Source organism: Chionomys nivalis, chromosome 22 (genome assembly GCF_950005125.1).
Source record: "Chionomys nivalis chromosome 22, mChiNiv1.1, whole genome shotgun sequence".
NCBI classification, from domain to species: domain Eukaryota; kingdom Metazoa; phylum Chordata; class Mammalia; order Rodentia; family Cricetidae; genus Chionomys; species Chionomys nivalis.
The window spans coordinates 1407425-1421978 of record NC_080107.1 but is presented as its reverse complement, the minus strand read 5'-3'; the positions used below and the strand labels follow the sequence as shown (position 1 = coordinate 1421978).

The 14554-nt window shown below is 37.0% G+C and overlaps 1 protein-coding gene across 1 annotated transcript in view; it reads right to left on the bottom strand.

Moving 5' to 3' along the window:
- Window positions 1-14554, bottom strand: part of Calcrl (calcitonin receptor like receptor) — a 78822-nt gene that overhangs the window by 25983 nt on the left and 38285 nt on the right. Inside the window, exons 3-7 of the mRNA XM_057755275.1 lie at window positions 14380-14466; window positions 12322-12454; window positions 11363-11473; window positions 11026-11138; window positions 9338-9429 (exon numbers count right to left, since the gene is read on the bottom strand). Coding sequence (XP_057611258.1) covers window positions 9338-9429; window positions 11026-11138; window positions 11363-11473; window positions 12322-12454; window positions 14380-14430 — 500 coding nt within the window. The 5' untranslated portion in view covers window positions 14431-14466. The remainder of the gene's footprint in view (window positions 1-9337; window positions 9430-11025; window positions 11139-11362; window positions 11474-12321; window positions 12455-14379; window positions 14467-14554) is intronic.

Below are 14554 nucleotides of genomic sequence, written 5' to 3'. Positions count from 1 at the left end.
ATGACAGCAGCCACCATTTATTGAGTCTTTAATATATACCAGGCACTAACATAAGCAAGCTAGAGTCATTGCCTTAACAACCCCTTATATCGTTATCTTTTAATAAAACTGAAGGTCATTCAAGGTCATACATCCAACAGATGACTTATTGAATTGAAAGGTCCTGAAGAAGTAATGGGGGTTCAGTTTATTACTCGGTTAGTTCCTAATTGTTGTTTAGAGTTATCTGCTGGCACTGTTTCTGAATTCTGGGGGAAGAGTTGTGAACTGCTCAGAGCAAGACCCGAATAATTATTTTTATCACAGTGGACAGCAAACAGACACATGAATTGATGTCCTTCTTAATACTTGTGCTCTTTTTGAAAAAATTCTAAGGATGTGGTCAGAGTAGAAGTCATACTCAGGACAGACTCAGTCCCGAAGGAATAACGATGACATGGATTTTAGGTAGAGAAGATGTCCTTAATTAAAGTGTCTTGAGAAGGAAGAAGACCAGAGGTGACAGCGTAAGGTGATATTACACCTTTCTACAGCCGGAGAAAATCAATTAAAGAGACTAATTTGCAAAATATTTTTTCATTCTGTGGGATTGCAGCCAAATGTTATGTTTATTTTTCTGCTTTTTTATTTATATATATGAAAATATATAAATATATTCTACACATATACATATGTTGTGCATTGTATTTGTCTAATTCTCCTCCTCCTATTTAAGATCTCAGTTTTTAACATCTGAATGCCCCACCATCAAGTGTAGCAGTACAGTTTCTAGTCACTCAATGGCTTCGCATTTCCTAACTACTAAAATGATGGCACAATTCTGAGAGGCGTTTACCTTGAGTTTCTCATATATAGACACATCTCTGTGTGTGGATCAAGAAATTATGTATGTCTGCAAGACTACAAGATGAGATTACAAAATACATTCCCCTCTGGAGGAAAATGACTCTTATTGCACGTTCTCTTTGTATCGCAGGTTTTAATGCAATTAAATAATTGTATAGTTTTATGCCAAGCAATGGTTTGCCAGCTCAGCTAAAGTAATTTTATGTTGGTTTATATCATTTTAATTTAGACACATTTAAGTAGCACTTTTGGTTTAAGTTTTTTCAAAAAACTACATAAAATCTGCTTATAAAGAAGTTAAAATCTATAAAACATCAGTAAACATTTATCTTTAACATATATATGTAGTTTCAAATTATGCAATTGTTTCTTAAAAGAATCGCATTTTGCAGTGGGTTATTTATTTTGTTTCCATATCTGAGACTCTCCTCAATAAGCCACTAAGAACAGTTATCTTAGAGTAGAAATGGTTTTTACTGAGCAAAATCTATTACTTCTTGCCCTATGCTGCTCTTACCCAAATCTGATACTCTAATGTGGAAATGCAATTTTATTACATAAGTCGGTATACACTTTTAATATTTTTTCCAACTACGACTCATATTATGTAATGGAAATGAGTTCAACTCACACGACTTTCAGTATGAAGAGCACAGTTTTCAATACACTGATTAAAGTACAACTTGGAGCCGGGCGGTGGTGGCGCACGCCTTTAATCCCAGCACTCGGGAGGCAGAGGCAGGCGGATCTCTGTGAGTTCGAGACCAGCCTGGTCTACAAGAGCTAGTTCCAGGACAGGCTCCAAAACCACAGAGAAACCCTGTCTCGAAAAACCAAAAAATAAATAAATAAATAAAGTACAACTTGGAGATAAGCTGAGTAGGATTTGATAAACAAGACTAAGAAAAGCGTATGTAGGTAAACAATATACAGTGTTAAACTGAGAAAGCCTGGGGCACATGCGTACAACCCAATATACTTCAGGACCTAAGCACATAAAACTTGAGGAAAACAAATGGATCACAAGAGTTTGGAAAGCAAGGGTGTGGTGGGTACATCTTGACATTGGACAACTCTAGCTGACTGCGAACTCAGCCCTTGTCAAACTACTTGAAACATCAAAAGCTGGGTTTGAACGAGCCACTTTTAAGTGACTGTCCTGGTTTATCAGACAGATTTGTAGAACAAGACTCAAGGTAGGATTCCTTTGACTCTCAGCTCACTTCATGGCTAAATTATATATAATTTCTGAAGAAAATAAGAGCTGTAAGGAAAAAATAGACATGCTTTAATTCAAGAGAAATGTGAAAACAAATAAAACATATGTTCCTAATAATAATTAAAGATATTCAGATCTGAGCTGGGAACAGGTGAGCACTTGGGTCATTTGTCTTGAAACGTATAAATACAAGGTGCATGCAGACAAACTACAAGGTTATCTCATGGGGGCTGGAGAGATGGCTCAGAGGTTAAGAGCACTGCCTACTCTTCCAAAGGTCCTGAGTTCAATTCCCAGCAACCACATGGTGGCTCACAACCATCTGTAATGAGGTCTGGTGCCCTCTTCTGGCCTGCAGTCATACACACAGACAGAATATTGTATACATAATAAATAAATATATTAAAAAATTTTAAAAAAAAAAGGTTATATCACTAAGCTGAGAATACTTGACTCACCAATGGGATCTTTTTCTTGCAGTGTTTTATTAGAAACTCAGGTCAATAACCTAGAAAGAAAATTTCTACAACCTCAAAAATATGCAACTTGCTTTAAAAGAAGTTGGGAGTAGCATCTAAAATTTCAGCAGAGATGTCCTTTCAAGAAATCAAAACAAATTGAAATAGATAGATAGATAGATAGATAGATAGATAGATAGATAGATAGATAGATAGATAGATATAAAAGAAAATGCACCACGTTTTCGCTGACAAGTCAGATAGATGCTGCATGATCCCTTTTATGTGCAAGCAGATAAAGCCTTTTATCTGAGTTGAAAGTAAGATGCACGCCTGGTACGCTTTCAGTTCTGCACAGTAATTAAAACATAATTTGTAACTAATCCCAGTAAAGTTTATTTATTTTTTATCTAAAGGGTTCCGCTTTGTTTTTCCAAGGATTATTATGAGTAAGGCATTGCCTCTGAGGGCTTGGCAAACCCCAAAGTTATGGCTCTGTCTCTCCCTCCCTTTCTGCTCTTTCTTTTAATCTCCTGCTCTGATTCCTTACTTTAATTGGCTCTAATATAAAACAAATCTATCTGGTGAACAGCATTCCATGTTCTCTGTTTCTAATTTAAAGCATGGATGAGTCGTAGACCCTTGTCTTCCCTTTCTAAGCAAAAAATAACAAACAGTACCCTGAATCAACATTTTGTGCAGTTCTTGGTTTTTATGAGGGTGGATCAGTGACCCTTGATGACCAAAGTGGGGAGAAAAGAGTTTCCACTACCAAAGACTAACTGAAATAGTCTGCCACATGAGGAGCAGGGTTAAGAAGCAGAAGGAATACGTGGATGGATTTTCACACACAGAGATTTTATCTGAAGTATCAGCTCCTCTAGAAATTGTTTCCAGGTTACTTGGCACAAAATTTGTCATTGCTATCACCCCTGACGGTCCATATGCATGCTTCATGCAGCATTTAAATCTGGGGATTTCTGAGGTGCCCGACTTTCTTTGATTTAGCTGCAGTCTGCCATCTTATTTTACTTGGATGCTTCTGTGGGTCAGAATTTAGAGCCCTGACCTATCTGCTCGCTTTCTTGATGGAAACAATAAAGCCTGGAAAGCCTCAAGGAATTTGCTGAGGTTAGAGGCACACTATGACAAGTCATTTCTGAATGGAAACTACAAGGCCTTTATGGACTTACTCATTCTTCAAAAGCTCATTGAGAGCTAATCTCATGCAAGACACTATTAAGGCCTAAGATGTGTGAAGAAACAAAACAGAAATGGTTTTTACTCTCCTGACATTCATTTTTTGATGTTTTTATATTATTTTTATTAGACATTATTTATTAGGAGGATGCTTTCTTGTGTTTCACACAATTGTATCCATAGACTTTTTCTGAAATAATTTTATCACCAAACTATACATTCCATATTTGCTTTCATTTACATGGGCATTATGACAATCTCTTTCCAAATATGGTACATACAAAACTAAAAGTCTTGCTTTTTAATTTTTACTCTAAGGACCTTATAGTATATTTACTAGAAGTAGCGAAACTGGGAACTTTCAATGGACTTTCAATAGAAATAGTGATAGCTACGTCCACACCTGCGAACATTTGATTTGAATAAGATACTGCTCAGCACTGCATCTCAGTGACAATACTGCTACTCTAATCACAAAGCGGTCGTGTAGGTGGTAATGTCATCTGCACAGCAAGCATGAGAAGTAGCATGAGAAATCGCACCATGCTCTGATACATCTCTGTAATGATGACTACATATATAAAAGGTAATTGAAAGCCAGGCAGTAGTGGCATATGCTTTTAATCACAGCACTTGAGAAGCAGAAGCAGGAGGCTCTCTGTGAGTTTGAGACCAGCCTGGTCTACAGAGCAAATTCTAGAACAGTCAGGACTTTGACACAGAGAAAGGTACTTTGAAATACCACGAGTTCTGCCGTGAGCATCTGCTGTATTTCACTTCAGGCCTGGATAATAACAAAGGAATGGTTTGTAGTTTTGTTTCCTTCTGTTCAAGCTATCTATAATTCAAGAACATTCAAGTCAAAGAAAAGAGCTAAGTCAAACAGAAAGATTATAGATTGAGAAAGACCTGGGAAAGTTAGCTCTTAGTTTCCTCTGGGAAATGAGGAAAGTTTAGAAGTTAGCCCAGATAGTATCTTTATGGCTTCTTATCTACAATTTCTAATGATATTCTTGTTAATAAAAAAAAAAGCCTTTCAATGACACTATCACATCACAAATCTCTGACTCGTGAGTCATATGAGTCTTCCTTCATGTCCCTAACGTTCTTTAGAGATCTACACTAATACTTTTAAAAACTGTTTGACTATGACATGGGGATAATGCTGGGTAAGTACACAAATGTAGCTAGTTTGTTTGCTGGGTAACTACACACATGTAGCTAGCCAGTGTTCCCAAGTGAACAGTAACTCATTATTTTCTGAGAAGTTCATAATCGCTAGATACTGTGTGAATGTATGATGTGCAAAAGTTTCCAGCAAGACTTGAAACATTACATCCTGAGGGAAGCTCCTGAAGCAGAAAGATAAACAAGTCAAAACAGCAGTAGGAAGTCCCTGAAACTGACCACATTCACTAAGTCCCTCCATGACTGAGGAAGCAATAAACGTGGAGAGCTTCTCCCAGACTAGTTGAAGTTAAAATACAGAGAAGAGGAGCAGAAAAGAGGGCTCTGGGAGCACCCCAGCTGCCGGGGAAAAGTAGGAACCAGCCCAAATAACCCCGAAGATGTTTAAACCAAATGAGACAGCTGGAAAGGAAATCTCCAGCCTGTTGAGCAACTTTCAGGCTGTGCCAGGTGTTACAGGTTCCCAGATTGGGTGGGCCTTGGGGATGCCGCTCTCTAGGAGTCATTGCTACTCCAGTTTCTCCTCCCCCATGTTCATCTAAGTAACCCCAAAAAAGACTCATTGTCTCAGCAAGTTGGACTCTAGTGGCATCTGTACTTTGTCAAGGATCCCAATCCAGGATGAGGAGATGTGTATATGATTATACTACAGTCTACTGAAAACATGACAGCTCACTTTATAAAAAGAAAACATTGAGCTTGCTTACAACCAGAATTAGGTGAAGTACACACTATGAATAAGTATTGATATCAAGATTAAAATATGACCCATTTGTTAAAATTATGTTCAGGTCCAAATGTGTGTCTGTCATACTAACTCACAATTTAAAAATGTGTGATGCTTTCTTTTATAAAGTTCAGTATAATAAACAGCTCGTTGTAATTTTAGTATAAACATTAGGTATATACAAAGAAACTATTTTCAGTCTTTTAATATTTTTTGTAGAGGCTAAGAGCCAAATTTCTTTTTTTTTTTTTTTTTTTTTTTTTTTTTGGTTTTTCGAGACAGGGTTTCTCTGTGGTTTTGGAGGCTCTCCTGGAACTAGCTCTTGTAGACCAGGCTGGTCTCGAACTCACAGAGATCCGCCTGCCTCTGCCTCCCAAGTGCTGGGATTAAAGGCGTGTGCCACCACCGCCCGGCGCCAAATTTCTTACATTGGCAAGCAATTCATCCGCTTTAAGATTTCATTTGTGTGGCACTATATGATTATTTTTAAGAGTAAAAATGTTAGGAAATAACAAATATTTATATTTATTATATATTGCTCTTTAATTTCTTTTTCCTAAAATTTTTTAATTAAGCCACATAATTTCTTCTCATTTTTTCCATGAGAGGGTTTCCTCTGTGTTGCCCTCCTGGCTGTCCTGGAACTCTCTCTGTAGACTAGGCTGGCCTCGAACTCAGAGGTTCTATGTCTGCCCCCATGAGATAAAAGGCATGTGTCACCTACTGCTAGCTTCTTCTCCTTTCTTATTATTCAAACTCTATTCCTAATTATTTGGACTCGAGGGGTCATATTTCTAACACTGTATATCTTGATCTTTTACGACATAACATAATGGGCTGTTTATATATAAAGCATCTGTGGGAGCCCACAGAAGCGAATCCATTTCACATTGACGAAAGGTCAGAGAGTTCAGACCTGGTTTTGCTCCTTCAAGGTTCTATGAAGGGAGGTTTGACCCAAGGTATGGCTAGGAGAATATTCTGACCTAGAGTGTGGTTACTTGATGCATTGGCTATTGAGAAAGGTAATTACTTTCTTCTTTGCATCTTAGTGAAAAAGCCTCTTGCCTTCCCCCTCCTCTTTGGATTGGATAGATAAAACCTATGGAAATCAGCAGGGGCGAATCTCATTTATACTAGTTACCTTCCAGATTCTATCCTGTGTCTGTCTTTTCTTTTGTATCTCTGATTTTTCTAGCTGCCATTTCTTAATCCTCACACTTCCCTCCAAGCATGGATGAATAAGCTGGGCAGGACCCAGCTGATGTTGCTGCCCAGGTGCAAGATACGGGAGTATTTGTGACAATGTCAAATTACTGGCTTTTGGGGGAATGAGGTTTGAATCTGTCTATTATATCATTGAAACTAATGTATTTAAAATAAATATATGAGTTCATCTTTGAAAAAGTGATTTCCATGGATAGTTTGGAGGCTTTAAATCTTAACCTTTAAATATCAGTTGAATGACTGTTGTATGAGCCTGCTTGTTCATTTCCCGGCCATCCAGACTACTGAAATAATCACACAGAAGCTATATTATTTAAATCACTACTTCGCCTATTAGTTCTAGCTTCTTATTGGCTATCTCTTACATATTAATTTAACCCATTTCTATTAATTTGTGTATCACCATGTGGCTGTGGCTTGCCAGCAAGATTTCATCTGGTGTCTGTCTCTGGCAGAGCTACATGATGTCTCCCTGACTCAGCCTTCTTTCTCCCAGCATTCAGTTTAGTTTTCCCCACCTAGCTCTACTCTACCCTATCACAGACCAAGGCAGATTCTTTATTCATTAACTAGTAAAAGCAACACATATACAGAAGGACCTCCCACATCAAATGACTTTTGTTTTTAGAGTAAAATATACATAAGTAGAGACATCAAAACACTAAGTCAGAAATTTGTCTCAATGATTATTTACCTACGTAAATTTCTTTTGCATGCAAAAGTACCAGTTTCTTTGATGTTACATATTTTAACCTAAAGATAACTCTTTCTAATTCAAATTACTTCTCCATTCATAGATTCTTAGGCTTTGAAAGAACATTATAAACCTTCAAGCCCAGCTATAAACCCAAAATAGGAACAGCTGGCTATCTAATATTCTTTTGTGTGTATAAGCGTGTTCAGCTCGTTGTACATGTGTGGAAACATGCACACATGTGTATGCATGTAGAGGCCACCAATTGACACCAGACATCTTCCTCAACAACTCTTTCAATTATTTTTTTAAAATAGTATGATCCGTTGAACGTGGAGTTTGCCAAATTGGCTAGGCTGGCTGACCAGCAGGACCATAGGGTCCTTCTTTCTCTACCTTCCCAGCAATGGAATTCCAGGCAGCAGTTTCCTGCTCCCAGCTTGGGACATGAATGCTAAAGATTCAAACTCAAGTCCTCATGCTTCCATACAGAGCACCTTACTGACTGAACCATTTCTCTGACCAACCATGTCAACATTCGTGATAGATTAGTGAACAATTTCTTTTTGAAAACTTTGAGTGACAATGAGGTCTATTGATAACCAGAGATGTTCACTATACTTTATTCAGCTATATTAAGAGGTTTTCAAATTAAGCCATATAGTCTCTTCTCTTCATTACTGTACAAACTCTATTCCTGATTATAGCTAGTTATACTCATGAGGATTCATATTGCTATGAATCTTAATCCTTTATGACTTAACGTTCTTTGTACTTTAATGATATAATCAAAATAGATATTGTTTGCTTTAACTTCTCAACCTCCTTGATAACCCGTTTATTATGAAAGTGTTTTCTCCTTTGAGAACTGAATGAATGAGCAGTCTGACAGGGATTTAGACCGATGCTCTATTTTTCCTGGTCCAGTTTGGCTTCAGTATTGTTTGCCTTGGCAGCCCCACTTGCCTCATAAGCCCAGTGAGCATTTTATCAGCTCTTAGATTTTTTCACAAGAGGAAGTAGTATTAATTTTGATTCTCACTTGGTGGATATTTTACTGACATGTTTGCTAAATCAGAATTGCATGAAGGCATATGATGTAAAATGCCAGGAGACCATTGTTTTCTTTCTTACTGCTGGTTTTGGAATGCAGTGTAATTGCTATTAACTTTATCGCCTTCAGAAATTTAATGTCCTGGGATGTTTTGGCGTACTACATGAAAAAAGAGACAGTTTCATCTGAAGAGTCTCAGCTGGAATGGTTTTTAATTTAAAGAGATCATCGTCTCTCAAATGCTTTCAAATTTTTACATTGTGTCCACTGTAAATAGGTTACAGCTCCAGTAGGGAATTCAGAGAGAGTCTCCTGAAGAAATGATCAAGTGCAGTTCCCAGATATGAAATATTTAACCAAGCTAGAGAGGCAGAGACGATGATAGGACTCATTCATAGTTTTGTGTTTACATGAGGTGCAGCAAAAAGCAATCTAAATTTTTAAGCAGAGAATGACAATTGAGGCCTGTACTTGATATAAATTTTTAAAGATTATCTTCAGGTAAATAAAGAAAGCTGATCTTATTTTTATATGCCTAATAACTTATAAAATTATGAATAAGATATTTCATTAATAACTTGCCTATTTCATGAAACTAAAATAAAAACATTGAAGTTTGCTTTAAATATTAAACTTAATATTGTTACCTATATTTCATCAGCATATGAGTTAAATACACACATAATCTTAATTTATCAGTTTTTTAAAAATTAAATATACTTACTTGAAATAAAAAAATATGATGAGAGAGATGAGCAGGGATGCAATAGATAATCCATGTCCAATTATAGTTAGGTAGAATAAATTCAGTGCAGTCTATAATTGTGTGATTTAAAAAAATAGAATTAATTCTTTATCTAAAATCTACTTGTGTATTAGATAAGATACAATTTAATAAATTTTATTTTAAAAAACCATGTTGATAGATTTATAATCACTTGCTTGAAAAATCAACAAATACTTGAAAACATGTAAATAAAGTACATCTATTCAAATATATGCCAAGTGAGTTATCAAATACTTATAAGTCATGCTCCTTTTTAAGAAATCAGAAGTCACATATTAAATCTTTGAGGTAATGCATTTACTGGTCTAGTTAATACTGTACACAAAATCTGCATTTTATATTTAAAAATCAAATGATACTCAAGGTTTAATTTGTGCAGAATTAAATGCCTGATAAGGCTTTCTTTACCTATTGAGTGTGTCTGTTTCTTCTCATGAATCTGAGTCTCAGAGACATCTTAATATGGAAAGTTAAAAGATCCTTTGATCTATAGAAATGGGTTTTATCATTCTCAGTTCTAATTTTCTTTGTTTTCAATTTACTTTTAATATTTTTAGAGGTTTGGTTAGTTGGATGGTTGGTTGACTGACTAGTTGGTTGACAGGTTGGTTGATTGGTTGGTTGGTTGGTTGGATGAGTGGGTAGGTGGGTGGTTGGTTGTTTCGTTTGTTGGTTGATTGGTTGGTTGGCTGGTTGGTAGACTGACTGGTTGGTTGATTGGTTGGTTGGTGGTTGGTTGGTTGGTTGGTTGGTTGGTTGGTTGGTTGGTTGGATGGTTGTTTGGTTGGTTGGCTGGCTGGCTGGGTGGATGGGTGAGTAGGTGGGTGGTTGATTTTGTGGATAGGTGGGTGGGTGGTCAGCTGGCTTGGGTTTGGGTTTGGGTTTGTTAACTTAAACATCTCTGAATAGGCAGCGCATACGTGATACATAAATACAGTGATACCATGCAGTTACTGAGGGATTACACCACAATGGCCTTCCGAGATCCACTGAAGAAAGTGCATTTATCCTGGTGAGCACACCAGGGGTGTCTTGCCATGGCCATGGGGCAGATAAAGTGCCAAAACAGGAGGCACATATTAAAGTTCACACTTTTAATCATGCACACACAAACTGAAACTACATGAAAGTATTTCAGTCAAGCTTTACTCTGTGAGTAATGTCCTTAACTGTGACTTTAATTCTAAGTTTCATAGCGGGAACAAGAATGAAAGTGTCTTGCACAGCCAGTTAATATGGGTGCCTGCTACTGAAGGGCAGGTGGAGGTTTCGAACCCACTAAGCTTATCCTGTTTGCCTACAGGCAGTTTTTGGAATAATTCTAGAATTCCACTAGAAATTAAAGTTTTCTCTTATATTACACTTTTAAGTTATATTTTCTGTGGAAAATCTGAAACCCCTATACTGAGACATTGACTTGTAAATACACAGTAACATAACAGAACTATTTTCCCTGTACAATGACAGAATTAAAAGCAGCTTTTCCACAGACTGTTTTCCATTGTTCTTCTCAAATGATACCAGGAAATGGTTTCAGTGTGGAATGGAACATTGACTACTTTCCCCAGTACTTAGGGAGCTGTTTTAAAGTCTAAACCAGACTTCAGCTCACAATTGCTACATACCTTCACTTTTTCATGTGTGCTGTTGTTACACAGAGTGTAATTTGTCCACGTTCTGTTACTATCCGGATGTCTAAACCAGTTTCCATCTTGGTCACAGATCTTTGTAACCTTTTCTTTAATAACAAAAAAAAATTTAAAGGGAGTTTAATAAACCTACAGTTTCTATTCAAATTTTTTCTTTGGTTAAATGAATTCAGAAATAGAAAGCTGAAATCAAGATAATTATAGACTACAAATCTTTCTAGACTACTTTTGCGATGGGCTCCAAATGCATTAATAAACACAATGTTCACTGAACAGATTTCAATAAGATGTGAGATTAAATTCCAGCATCCACCTGAAGGATCGAAGTCCTGAAAGTAGTCAGGGCAATACTGCATGGACTCCGTTCCTGCCGCGACGTCATTCCAGCACAGCCAGCCGTCCCAGGTTCTGTTGCAGTAAAGGCCTTGGAGGGGAAACAGAAATAAAGGGCACTAAGTCTCTGCAGCTGATCATGAAAGCAAACTTAAGGAAGGTTTCTCAGTGTAAAGAAGTCTCCTGGAAACGAAGATGCATAAAACCCACAATTGCTTGATTTTTGTCACTAGGCAAGCATTACAATAACTATTAAGAATTATTAATAATAATATCCAAACCAGATTTAGAAATGACCCTGCATGAATATTAGGGCCAATTAAATTTCTTCCAAGCAATTGTTGTTCTATAAATCAGGCTATCTTTTATTCTAACCATGAGACAGTTATTAATTAGTGTCCCTGTATTTAATTTTTTAAAGGGAAAAGTGAAGTATATTACGTTTTAGAAAATGCATTCTTACCCCTACTTTACCCCTCCCCCCCGAGATGGGATTTCTTTGTGTAACAGCTCAAGCTGTCCTGGAACTTGGTCGACCAAGTTGGCCTCAAACTCCTAGAGAGTCCTCTGCCTCTGCCACTGCCTGCTGAGTGCTGGGATTAAAGGCATGTGCCACCACCGCCCAGCTATTTTTAGTGTATCTTTTCAAATTCCAAAATGCACTGTCTTGTTTTAATATTAATAACTACTAATATTTTTTAATATTTTTACACCTTCTAAAGGATAATTCTGGAAAATTCTGTGTAGAAAGCACTGTGTTGAATTTTACTAAAAGGAGTGAGTTGGATCATGTCATAAACACACTTCACAATGCATCAAGAAATTTTACATAAACTAGAAAATAGTAACTAGTTAACTTTTAATTAATGGATGAAAAGAACCCACATAGCTAGTTCTTTTAAATATGTGTTAAGTGCATGTAGAATTAGCAGCGTCTACCTTCTGCCTGTTGAATAGGATCTTGCATAATCTTTTGGTAGCATTCATACTGAGCCGTCATGATCTTGTTTCTAGTGACTCCCAGCCCCGTTTGGTTAAAGCCTTCTTCTTCTGCCTGTGCTGTGACAAGAGTCTAAGGAAGGAAAACAACAATGGCTTTAGAATGGTGGAAATCTTTATCAGAGACCTGGTGGAAAACAGTAAGAGCAGGGAGGCGCCTGGTCGCTAAATGACTCTCAAGAGGAAAGCCCCCAGTGTATAGCGTTCGCCGGTTTCTGTAGTCTAAACTCTTACTGTGTTGTCCAGTTTCAATCAGCCTTCAGGGCGATGCCAATGCCAGCACTGAGAAGCACCATTGACTTGCCCACGTCTATGGTAGCTGGCCGACTACAGCACAGCCTGAACACTTGTTCTGAAATGCCAACAACTATATTTATAGCCCCCCAGGGTTTTCACTTGCTCTGTGAATGTTGGTAAGGTATCCATCACTACTAGCTAGACTCTCTTTCATATTGTAAAACAGTAGAAAATAGCAACCAGATATCAGGGAGGACCGATAACATGGGAAATCATCAAGTTCTGTGCACTTGTAATGTCAAAGTAATAATTTTCTCACTGGATGGCATCATATTACCTGATTAGCACTAATGTTAACAATTAAGTTTGTTAACTCAAACTTCTGGCAGGTTTGAGTTTCCTGCTTAGATTTATACAGCAGTTACCCTGGGGAGTAATCAATGAAATTCTAGAACAAGACAACTTTAAGTCATTTGGTTTTATTTTTCAGCATTGGGGGTTGAACCTAGCATCTTATGTAAGCTAAGCAAGCACTGTAGATTGAACTACATTCTATTCCAAGACAGAATTAGAAAAACAAAACACATAAGACTATTTTTCTGAAAACATTTGTAGAAATCAAGAAAAGTAATAATAATTTCAAATATATGTACACACTGTCCGTGGGAAAGGGTCAGAGTTCTTTGTATTACACTACGCTGATCGGTAATATCTACAGTATTGCCTGCAGGGAACTCAAGTTGGCCTGTGTAGCTTGTTGGCACACTTAACTGAGGGTGTTAGTTGAAGAAACAGTTCTGTCCTTTGAAGTCTAGTCAGCCACCCATGATAACATCTCATAAGTGCAGACTCTAGACTACTTCTAGACTTGAGGATATTTTCCACTGTGTAGACTCACAGAAACATAATATTGCTTTGTGTGCTCATTGAAGTTTTCAGTACTGGTTTTTTTTTTTTTTAATTCCTTTGTCTGAATACTTTTGATGGCTTTGCTTGGAAACACCAGAGGAAAATTCTTTGCTGTCACAGAATCCGATGAGATTATATGGGTCTCTGGGTTTCTTGCTCATATAAAGAAGAGCAACAAGGCTTGCTTTAATTTGATGCAGAGAGCAAGACGAAGAGACACATCAATAAGAAGCGAAACCAGGAGGCATGCAATTCTTTTGGCTTTGCTAATCCTCTTCTGGCTTCACAGCTCTAACACACATATGTCGAGATGCACATGCATGTGCACATGCACACGGAGACACGCTTGCCCCAAATTCAGCAGCAAGAGCTATTTGAATGAGCAACTTCATGAATGAATAAGTAAATGAATACAAAATACAGCACATGTCTCCTAGATGACAATCAATTGGTGGAACAAAAAAATGTTAAAAACTAGAATGTGGGTTCTCTTCCAACAAATAACAGAACCCATGTGTCTCTCTAAGTGTATTTTCTGTGCTGTGTGTAACTGTACTATCATGAAATGTCATTCCACGGTTTTCCAACTTTGCCACTCTACCAGGAGTTTTGCACATTTGAATTCACTAATCTTCCAAAGACCCCAAAGTTCATATTGGTCATAAAAATTCAAAGTATAAAAAATACTGAGAAGTGGAATATTGCTATATTACTTGAATATAAAAATGAAATCAATGTACTCATCTAATAACTACTATAACTTGTATTTATTAACTTTTATCGCTTGGAGCTATATTATAAGTAAAACCTAGTCATAACTAATGAGATAAATATGTGGGGATGAATGCTTACCATACTAACAGGCAAGAGAAACACAAAATATAGTATATGCTTTTTCTCCATCCTTAGAGTCCAAATGAAATGTGCTGTATGTTCAAACTGTAACAAAAATGAAAGATATAAAATTCAATACTCATGAAATCAATAATTCCTTCAAAAGAAAATTATCTGTTATAATTCTACAGTA